Source organism: Cibotium barometz, chromosome 2 (assembly GCF_041138505.1).
Source record: "Cibotium barometz isolate CiBa-2024 chromosome 2, ASM4113850v1, whole genome shotgun sequence".
Classification (NCBI taxonomy): Eukaryota; Viridiplantae; Streptophyta; class Polypodiopsida; order Cyatheales; family Cibotiaceae; genus Cibotium; species Cibotium barometz.
Genome location: NC_141047.1, coordinates 16,768,781 through 16,779,655, shown reverse-complemented (window position 1 = coordinate 16,779,655; position 10,875 = coordinate 16,768,781). Strand labels below are relative to the sequence as shown.

At 37.4% G+C, this 10,875-nt stretch overlaps 1 protein-coding gene across 1 annotated transcript; it reads right to left on the bottom strand.

Moving 5' to 3' along the window:
• Positions 1-1,039: 1,039 nt before the first annotated feature.
• Positions 1,040-10,472, bottom strand: LOC147640722 (flavone 3'-O-methyltransferase 1-like). The gene is made up of 3 exons (XM_086808851.1): positions 9,719-10,472; positions 8,847-8,909; positions 1,040-1,535 (listed from the first exon to the last, which is right to left on the bottom strand). The coding sequence occupies exons 1-3, from the start codon at positions 10,470-10,472 to the stop codon at positions 1,231-1,233; spliced, it is 1,122 nt and encodes a 373-aa protein (XP_086664977.1). The 3' UTR covers positions 1,040-1,230.
• Positions 10,473-10,875: the final 403 nt, after the last annotated feature.

Here is a 10,875-nt window from a genome sequence, read left to right as displayed (position 1 = left end):
CTCTCTCTCTCTCTCTCTCTCTCTCTCTCTCTCTCTCAACACAACCCTTAAGAATATGTGTTCTTGTGTGTATGTGTGCCTCGAGGGGTCCACTAAAAGTTATGTAAGAGAGCACGTGTGTTCAATAGAAGGGATTTTTCTTGGGTGGACTTAGAAAACATTTTACATATATACAAAAGGGGTTTATTAATTCAAAAAGAGGATAATTCCATACAAAAGAGTCCATTTTATCACAAAATTCCATACTCAAGGGGTACATTAAAGATAGAAAATTTATAGATAAGGGGTTATTTAAATATCCCTTGAATGCACATGTTCGGCAATTCTTACATAGTGTACCCCCTAGGGGGGATGTGTGTGTGTGTGTGTGTGTGGATATAGCTATAGATCTAAGGTAAGCCTACTTGCACCAATCTTTGATTCATTATTCTAGTAGTGAGTGTAGTGACTGGGAGTGCAAGGCACATAATGCATTTTAGTTCTTGAGGTTTTTTGGATTGTTTTTGTAAGTGTGAAATGTTTTTTAATACAAAAAAGAAAGAAAATAAAATATAGAAAAGTTTCTATTCCCGGCCCTAAAATAAGAGTTTAAAATGTATATTAGAAGATAAATTAAAGAAAAGATAAGTAAGTTGCCTATTGTAAGTGTTCTTAAGAATGAAAAAGAAGTTAAGTAATTCATGTTGTACCTAAACCTACATGCGTTTTTCTTTTAAAAAAATAGCATTTTCATAGAAAGGATTTGTTGTTAGGCATTAAGACTTGTAGAAAATATGGTGATGTATTGTATGGATTTTTAGATTTAAAATCTTGTGATTGAAATCAAATATACACCAATATGCACATTCACCACCAAGGTTATATTTTAGAAAAGTGTAACTATTTTATGATTATCACAAATAAGGTTGAACTATAATGTTTGATAAAGTAAGAACATCTTCAAGCTAAATCCATAATCTATAAGTTTTTCTCCTTCTATATTTAGAGAGTGTATTCATTCAAGAAGCTTAAGAAGGATGTGATTCTCCATGTATGTATGTTGAAGATGGAAATTTTTAATTCAATATCCATATAGTTACAACAACAAAAATAAACCCATTCAGACACTGTAGAATGATCAAAAGGTTTGGAACCTCATGATGGGATGTATATGTCACAATATGAAAGCTAATGTATTATGCATGTAGATAGATGGAGTTTGTGGGTGTCATATAGGAGGAGAGAGCCTCTTTAAAATTTGTAAAGTTCCACAACACTACACTCATTTATCTTGGAGATAACTTGCATGCGTGTAAAACCCGCAAGTTTAGAAATGGTAAGAAGCTCTTGATGGGTGCACTCTCGGCCACCATTGTTGTAAGCAAGCATTAGGATGTCAAGGTGGTAGCCTACACGGGTCCTTGCCCCACTCTCCAATCCATATGGAAGTAGAGCATCCACCACTATCACTTTACCACCTTGTTTTGGAAGAGCCTTGTAACAATTCTTCAATATCTTTACACAATTCTCATCACTCCAATCATGCAATATCCATTGCCCTTGCCAAAACATATCACAATAGAGGTAAGGAGTAATTATTTCTTATAAAAGAAATGATTGAATATTTTTTAAAACTTAGTTAAACTACATAATGTGTCAAGTCTAGCAAAAATGTTCCTAGTTAAGAACTCAAGGATCCCCTATAAATGTTGAATCTATATATTTTAAGTTCCCTTCGCTAACTAACTCAAGTTCATAAAAAACCTCAACACAAATCATGGCAATAAGGAAGCTTGTTTTTTATATTGATTGACCTCCTTTTTAGTTCTTTCATTTCATAATATTATAAATCACAAATCACAATTTCATTGGGAGACACAAAAGTGGGGTGCACAACTGCATGTTAATGAAGTTACAAAAGTGGTGTGTGCATGTATTTTAACAGTGCACTTGCACTTGAAAGCATCTAGGTAGAGATAAATCTCAATTATAATATTGATGGTGATATATAAGAGTTTATAAATATAAATATCCATAACATAGATATACGTATATACATACATACACACATGTTCTAGTCTTTTTGTACGAGTTCTTTTTTTCCCTAGAGCATGTCAAAGATAATCTTACATATTTATGTTTTTCACTTACGTGTTTTGTAGTTTTTTTGTAAGAGTAGTGTTTTTCTTTCGATCATGTTAATAATCTTGTATGTTTATGTTTCTTGAAGGATGAGTGGGGTACAAGATACACCCTTTTCTTATAATAGAGGAGACCATTATGCAATCAAAAATGAGGTAAATCATCACAAACACCGTGCTGTAATTTCTACACTATTTGTGAAGCCTCATCATCAAGCATATATTCCTCTTGAATATCATCAACCCAATCATTATGCACTTCCGTGTGAGTGACCAATAAAGAACATGCCCACATTCTAGAGAGTGAATCCACCACCACATTCTCCTTTCCCTTCGTATATGTGATCTCAAAATCATATTGTTGAAGGGTAGCCAACCATCTTCTTTGCTTAGATGAGAGGTTTGATTGAGATAGGAAGAATTGAAGAACCCTATGGTCACTTGCACATAGAATTTGCTTCCATAAAGATAGTGATGCCATTTCTTGATTGCATGCAAAATAGCAAGCATCTCTTGAGATCATACACATGAATCTCCATCTCTTTGTCATCAATTTTATGGCTTTCATAAGCAATGAATCCATGGTCTTAATACAAAACCACACCAATGCCTCTTCCACATGCATCCGCTCTAATAGTGAAGAGCTTGGAGAAATCTGGGCATACCAAGATAGATGTTGAAGTAAGCATTCTTTTCAGCTCCCAAAACTCTTTTTTATCGTTGCATCCAAAAGAATGCCTCTTTCTTCAACTTATCCATCAAAGGAGCCACTATATGTGCATATCTCTCAATGAACCGGCGACAGAATGATGAAAGACTTAAGAATCCCCTCACTTGAGTGAGATTGGTGGGAGCAGGCCAATTCTTCACACATCTAGCTTCTTGGGGTCCACCTTTATGCCATCAATGCTCACAATGTGACCAAGGTATTCCACCTCTTTTGCCATGAATGTACACTTTGTTTCTTTGGTATACAAGTGGTTGGCTCTCAATGCATCAAATACCTCCTTCACATCATGAACCAAGTTCTTCTCTTTACTCTTTCTATACACCAAGATATCATCGAAAAACACCAATACAAACTTGAAGAGGAATGGTTGTAGCACTTTGTTCATCAATGCTTGAAAAGTGGCTGGTGCATTACATAAACCAAACTACATCACCATGAAATGATAGAGATCTCTTTCGGTACGAGATGCCATCTTGTGCTCATTTTCGGGACCGTAAGTCAATCTTGATGAAGAACTTGGCACCCTTCAATTCATCCAAAAGATCATCAATTCTTGGGATTGGGTACCTATTCTTGATGGTGATTTTCTTAACATCATGATAATCAATGCACATTCTAAAAGTCCCATCCTTCTTCTTCACCAATAAAACGGGCGATGCAAATGGCGATTGACTTGGTTCCACCCAACCAATATCAATGAGCTCTTTGACTTGCTTTGCTACTTCATCTTTTTCCACTTTTGACAACCTATATGGAGGTTTGTTGACCGGCCTTGCATTTGGCTCCAACTCAATTGCATGATCAACCTCCCTCATTGGTGGCAAGCACTTGGGCATATGAAACACATACTCATACTCTTTAAGTAACTTCTTCATACCCTCATGTGTAACTTTGCTCTCTTTTTCATTGTCTTCATCCTTACAAAGATGCAAAACATACACATAGCCACTCTTCTTCAATTCCCTCTTGAGTTGTGTGCTATTGATCAAGGTTAACTTTGAGGGGCCAAAACCATGAAATGTAATGGTCTCCTTCCCATGCATAAACCTCAAAAATTCTTGTTTCAAATCATGGAAAAGGTTCCAAGAGGATAGCTAATCACACCCCAAAAACATATCAATGGGCCCCATATCAAGCACTAACAATTCAGCTTTGCAAGTGTACTCTTTTTTTGAGAACATCAATTTCACATTTTTGCAAATCATTGTGCAATCCATGCTATCCCCATTTGCTACTTCAACTTTTCTTTTCATTTCCAATGCATCCGGGTACAATTTCAGATTTCCCAATGATTTATAGTTCACAAAACTATGTGTGCTACCGCTGTTCACCAACACAAATGCATCTTCTCTTCCCTTGACCTTAGCCTTGAATCTCAATATATGTGCCCCTTTGCAACCGGCATAAGATTCATTGGATATGGAAAAAAGAGAATTATTGTATTCATATGCATTTGTAGCACTCAAAGTATGAGGTAAGCCATCATCATAATCCTAAAGATCACCAAGAGAGCCACCGGGGTCAAAAGGGAACTCCCCACCCGGATGCAAAGAATAGTCAGCATCCACAAACTCACATGGCTCTTCAAATGGCTCCAATTCTTTGTCATTAGTGTCATCTACCAACTCCAAATAAACCATATTAATCTTGACATTGTGGGCTTTGGAATCCTTCCAATGTTCCTTGTTATCCCACCACATTTGTAGTATAAGTTTTCTTCCCCTCATCTCATTAATGCGGTCTTCCTTCACAAATTTGGTCTTGGTGACCCCATCATTAGTTGGCTTTGCACCCGCTTGTGAAGACTTTTGAGAAGTATTTCCACCCTTGAAAGCACCCACATTGTATGGTTTTCCACCACTACCATAGATGATAGGAAATTTGGGTATATTTGGAGTAGTAGGAGATGGCTTTATGAAAGCATTTGACCCATAATCCAGCCGACGGTTCACCCATGCATTTGCATAATTTTCTTCATATACTTCAACCAAGATCATTGCATCCTTGGGATTTGTTGGTCTTTATGCCTTCACATCCGTTCCAATTGCATTATTTAAGCCCTTGATGTACTTGAATATTTTGAATTATTTACTAAAACCTTCAACATGAAGCATAAGTTTGAGAAACTTATGTGTATACTCCTTCACACTCATGTATCTTTGTTGTAAATCATCCCATTCACAAACCATTTTGTCCTTGTGCATCTTGGAAGTGAATGTGTCCCTCATATCTTCTTTGAAAGCATCCCAACTTGTGGCCTCATAATCTTGTGATTGGAGATGGTTCCACCATGCATGAGAATACCCTTCCAAGTATAAAGTGGCGAAGTAAACCATATCTTTTTCACTTCGAGGGTTCATCTCAAAATAGAGATCCAATTTGTTGACCCACTCCTCAAATACATCATTATTAGTGCCTTTTCCACTAAACTTTGAGAGGAAGATCGTATCCTTCACACCCTTAAATTTATCTCCATTGCCATGACAGTCACCATGCTTATATGCATAGGCCCATCCACATAATGATTATAATCCTCAAACTCACCAAATAAATCTTCCTTAACATGAGGTCTTGAAGCACCACCTTGATGAGTATTTTCTTTGAATGGAATGTGACAATCACTCCTTATACATCCATCCTATGATGTCATTTGTCCCAAATAGCTCGCTGATTCTGGCTGTTAACCCCTCCAATGAAAAATGGCAAGTTAGGGATCCAAATGATGTCAGAACAGAGAGGTTTAAGGCTTTTTGGGAAGGTAAAAAGGAGTAATAAGAGCCTATATAATCACCCAAACTCTAGACCTAATGTAATTTTACTGAATTAGGGTTTTGCGAATCTATAGATTTTGCTCAAGAGCTCCTTTGGTACCCATTTTCCTTCCGCATGTTCCACATGTACCATCCTTTTCTTCCAAGCATCTTTGGCATCCAAAAGAACTTATATGTGTCCACAATTGCCCTCAATCCCAACCATGCATGTAAATTTTGAAAAAAATTGGCATGGTCTCCTTTGTATTAGTGACCAAATCTCAAATTTCTTATGTACTCAAACCACAAGCAATGTTCTCTTGGCAATTGGCATAGCATCAAGGCATATCTTCATTGCATAATGCATTGACCAATGGCATAATACATGTGATCATTGGGTCGATGAAGATTGATGGAGAGCTTTGCTTGCTAATCTCCCAACAAGCCTTCCCACCCTGTTACCAAAGTCTAGAGTCCAATGGCAAGAGTTAGGGCCATTTCTTCACTTTGAGTACCTAATCCTCTTCTTTACTACTTTACCACGGCACTCGCAGAAAGGAAGATTCAAGCCATGCTCTCCTTGGCCTCTCCAACCATTTGCCAAGGTACCCTCACACAAATCTAGATTCTAGAAATAGAATGTGGGTACAAAGTGATGTGAGGTGTGATTTGAACTTCAAAAGTGTAAGTATGATGACTTACAATGCTTGCTGAACTCATGCACACTCCAATTATTGCATTAGCATGTACTCATGCTATACTTTCACTTCCCAAGCTCCATCATCCAAAACAACATCAACATCAATGCAACAAATAAGGTGAAGAAAAAGGCATATGGATTGGCATGTATCTTGACATTCCCAAGCATCGAGATGGCTTGAATGTCACACTAATGATTGAAGAAGCATCAAATGGTTCCAATGACATAAATGGTGTATGGATTTGATAAAAAACCCTCAAACTTGAGACAAATGTCTTGATCATTGGTCTATTTGAAGCATTAGCTTGTGTAATGGCATCATTAGTGTAATTAATGATGATTAGACAAGGTTAATGGCAAGTTGAAATGACCAATGTCAAGAAATTAGGGTTTCTTAGAAGAAAGCCCTAAATCTCAAGGAAGAATAACTCCAAGATTCAAGCAAGAAATGCAAGGAGAAGCTTAGCAAATGCTTTAAGATTACGTCAAAGCCTTGCTTATGATTGTATGGTGAAAAATACCTTTCTTAGGAAGAAAAATGTGGACCTCTGTTTTCAGATTTTTGGAGAGTTCCATAGCTTGATATCTCAAGAAATAGGGCCTCCAATTAGTCAAATGTGATGGGAAACACCTTTGCTAAGTCAAATAAGGTATTTAGACTAGCTATTGAAGCTTCCATGGTCCATCATGAAAAAACAGTGCCCTATATGCTAAAAATCACCGCCCACTCCATGGTTCAAATCACATGTGTCATGTGCCCAAGAATCCATAATAAGGCTTGTTTAGGTGCTTGACTGCATGTACTTGAAGTATGAGCAAGAAATTTGATGAAATCCATGGGATTCTAGGGTTTTCTTGGAGCACAACAGGGGCTAGAAATTCTACAGAGCAAGACATGGTGAAATTTGGGGAAAATAGGATCAATGGAAAGCTCTAATACCACTACAAAGAACTAGCTATGGCCACTCAAAGCATGGAGTGACAACATGGGTGTAGGAGCACCATCCATGAGTAGGGAGAAGGGCAAGATTCCCATGAAAGCTGATTAGCTTGTAAATTTGATTAGTATAAGTTAATTGTGATTAGCTATTCACATTGGCCTATATACCATGGCCCCCTTTTCATACACTTATTAATGTCCACCCTACTTGGCCTTTGGCCCATAAGCCTATGTCCCCACTTATACTTGACCCTTTGGCCCAATACAAGCTATGCTTGGCCCTTGGCCTCATATATACAACTTCTATCCACCGCTTCATTATAGAGTCCTTTGTGTTTAAAATAGACTATAGTAAATAGCTTGTTTGGTGCTCCCAATTCACAAACTCAAGTTGTTGCCTATATTTATTTATAAGAAAGTTCATCAAGGTAAAGATTTTTGACATATTTAAATCATTATATGGCTTGCAAATTTTTAACATATTGTGAAAAAATTCAAGGTCCACAAAATAGCTTCCAAAAGGGCACATGATTAGTTTAAAAAAACAATGCTCAAAAACTTGTGTGAAAGCACTACTGCATGAGCAATCTAGCTTGGATGAGTCTAAATTTTAAATCCTCCCAAACAATCTTTTTGATACTATTGTGTGCATTTGTTAGTGTTGTATCTCTTTCCCTACATTCTATAGAAAGAGGCTTTTTTTCTTAGATGAAATATTTCACCAGATTCTTCAAGAGGTACGAATTCAAGTTTGAACTATTTCATCAGGTTCTTTAAAGGGTACAAAGTTAAGTTTGAACTCGCACACTTCACTACTGTCAAATCACTTACCCAAAGACCACATTGGAAAAAAAGAAGCTTTTTTTTTTAATAACACTTGAATATTGAATAGGTATAATTACTTTTATCTTACTCTTTGGACTTTGTGCTCAAAAGAACTACAACTTTTAGGGTGTTAGCTTCAAAATTGATAGTGTCAGCCTCATCCTTGGCTAAGAAGCATCTCACACACAAGCTTGTCCCTTATTTTGCCTTTGAATTTGGATAAAATTTGGAATGCTAGTACAATGTAGCCCCTTTGTGGAATTTGGATTACATACCCCAAAAAGAAGGCTTTAATTTGAAGAAACCCCATCTCTACCCTACATGTCTTTTGATGCCCAAAAGACATGCAAAATATTGGAATTAAATAGATGGAACTAAAGACCTATTTGATTATAGATATTTTATAGATCCTTTAAAAATAATTAAAGAAAAATAATGAAATGTATGTCTTTTTAATGTAAAAGACATTGGCTCCCTTCAATGTGAGAATGCTAGAGAGAGACAAAGACAGAGAGAAAAAATACCCTATTTAATATATTTATTATTTATGCATTTGATAATGGGTATTATATATAAATTTGAGTATCTATAGAAGGCTCATCAAATTTGTGAAATTAATTCAAATCATCTTTTTAACATTTAAAGGCTTAACCATTGAAAGATTTATGTTAAACTTGGGAAAGAACTTCAATGGAGCCATGATATGACCTTGTAGACTCAACACACTTTTAAAAATCATAATGTGTACTGTTGCATCATCGAGACCACAAAAACAATACCTTCATAAATATAGCATTGGCTTCGGGGATGCTCATAAACATATCTCCTCCTACATTCTCAACACCTGTGTAGTAAAGGAAATTGATTTGCATTCTCACATTAGATGGTTGCAGGTGGCATATGTTTAGTAATTATAAACCTAGCTTTCATATTAAGCCATCAACATGATAGTCTATAAGAGTTTAAGCAAGAAGTTGCATGCAACTATGGAGAACATATTTTTTTAAAAATAGATTAAACTCAATGGTCATTAAAAAGTGCATACACAATGTACAATGTTCATTGAATATATGCGACTTTGCGTCACTTTGGTTTCAAAATGGTATAAAAAACATTCATATGTGCTTACATAAATTCTTTATATTATGGTTTTTCTTCAAATTTTAAGCACCTCAAGGTCCTAGGTTGCCTTTCATAATATAAAATGCAATAGTAGAAATATGAACAAATAGCACACTGAGCCAGAACGGCCGACCCCCCGTAGGAACTTCTTTATTGAAATAGAGCATATGTATAAAAATATGTACTTATGTCTTTGTGTACTTATGTATAAAAGTATGTACTTATGTATAAAAGTATGTACTTATGTGTGTGTGTGTGTGTGCATGCGCGTGCGCGTATGCATGTGCGCGCTTGTTGGACATGATATATATGTATACATATACAAGCACCAAGTGGCAAGGAGTTAAATAACAAAATATTTTGCCAATCACACCTAATCATGGTGAAATTTACGAGTTACATGTTCAACCATGATGTGTTTAAATGCATTCTTTGAAAAAAAACTTAGTTATCCATTCACACCCATTCACGACACTCTAGAAAAGCTTTAAGGTGGAACATATGAACATATGATGGCTTATGAGATATTACCAGGATACTGCGGTGCAGCAGCAACCACATGCGGCTGGTCGAAATTGATGCCTTTGATGTGAGGGTGCTTAGAGATGATCATGCTCAAGCAAGATCCGAGCCCGCCGCCCACATCGACGAGGGTAGTGACATCATCAAAGTTGGAATAGGTGTCAAGGAAAAACTGGATGAGGAACTTGGTATGGTTGGCCATGGCAGAGTTGAAGATATTGTTGAAGTGGAGGTCTTCTTGGGCATAAGGGAAGGCATCTTTGCCATGAGCTTTGGTGAAGGGAACGCTACCGTCGAGGACGGCTACATCTAAGTAATGCCATGCGTCCATAAAAACCTTGTCTAGATTGAGGAGTATCATTGGGGCAAGAGAGGCACCATCTTCATTTTTGACCAAATATTTGCTAACTTCATTGAGCCCATATTTTCTCACATACTGAGGATTGTGTGTGTGTTCCAAGTCTTCCTCTAGGGAGGAAGTGAGGACGCCGTGGCAAGCTAATACCCGTAGGATTCGATCTAGAGAATCGGCAGCCGTTGGATGGTGGAAAACGTTGGTGATATGGGATACTATTTGGGCGGGTGAGAGGAGGTGGTGTGGCTGTTTGGCGAGAATGTCCATGACATTGAGGCGGATTACAGTCTTCAGAGCCATGGGTAAGCAGCACAAGGAGCCCAGCTCCAGCACTCTCAACCATGCAGGGTCTTCAGCTCCCGGAAGCTCAGAAAGCAGCCGCTCCTCACGTTGAGCAATTTCGCCCATCTCTCTCCCCCCCCCCCCCCCCCCCCCCCCCCCCCCCCGAGTGTGTGTGTATGTGTGAGAGAGAGAGGGGAAGAAAGCTCTCTATTTAAGAGTGTGTGAATGAGAGCGCCAGAAAGAGACGCCCATGCGTGGCAAAGGCAAAGTTGTCCTCTTACTTTTGAAAATTGAATTTAGGAAAGTTCAAAATTTTTAGAGAAATTCCAAGGAACTAATGCAAAGACCTTGACATGGCAAATGGATGTAAACCATGGCTTGCACACCCACACTATTGCAAGCTATACTATCAAATATTAGAGGTTATAATAAATGTATCCACCATTTTCAAATTAAGAATAGTAGCTAAGACCAAATTCATTTGCTTGAACGGAGCCGCATTAACTAAGATGCAAATTTGTTTGCTTGA

What these genes read in the sequence shown, in the direction of transcription:
- LOC147640722 (XM_086808851.1), bottom strand. Translation starts at nt 10,472, where the DNA reads ATGGGCGAAATTGCTCAACGTGAGGAGCGGCTGCTTTCTGAGCTTCCG. An exon ending in TGCTGCACCGCAGTATCCTG is followed by an intron (nt 8,910 to 9,718) that starts GTAATATCTCAT and finishes TTTACTACACAG; the next exon opens with GTGTTGAGAATGTAGGAGGA. An exon ending in AGCCAATGCTATATTTATGA is followed by an intron (nt 1,536 to 8,846) that starts AGGTATTGTTTT and finishes TTTGGCAAGGGC; the next exon opens with AATGGATATTGCATGATTGG.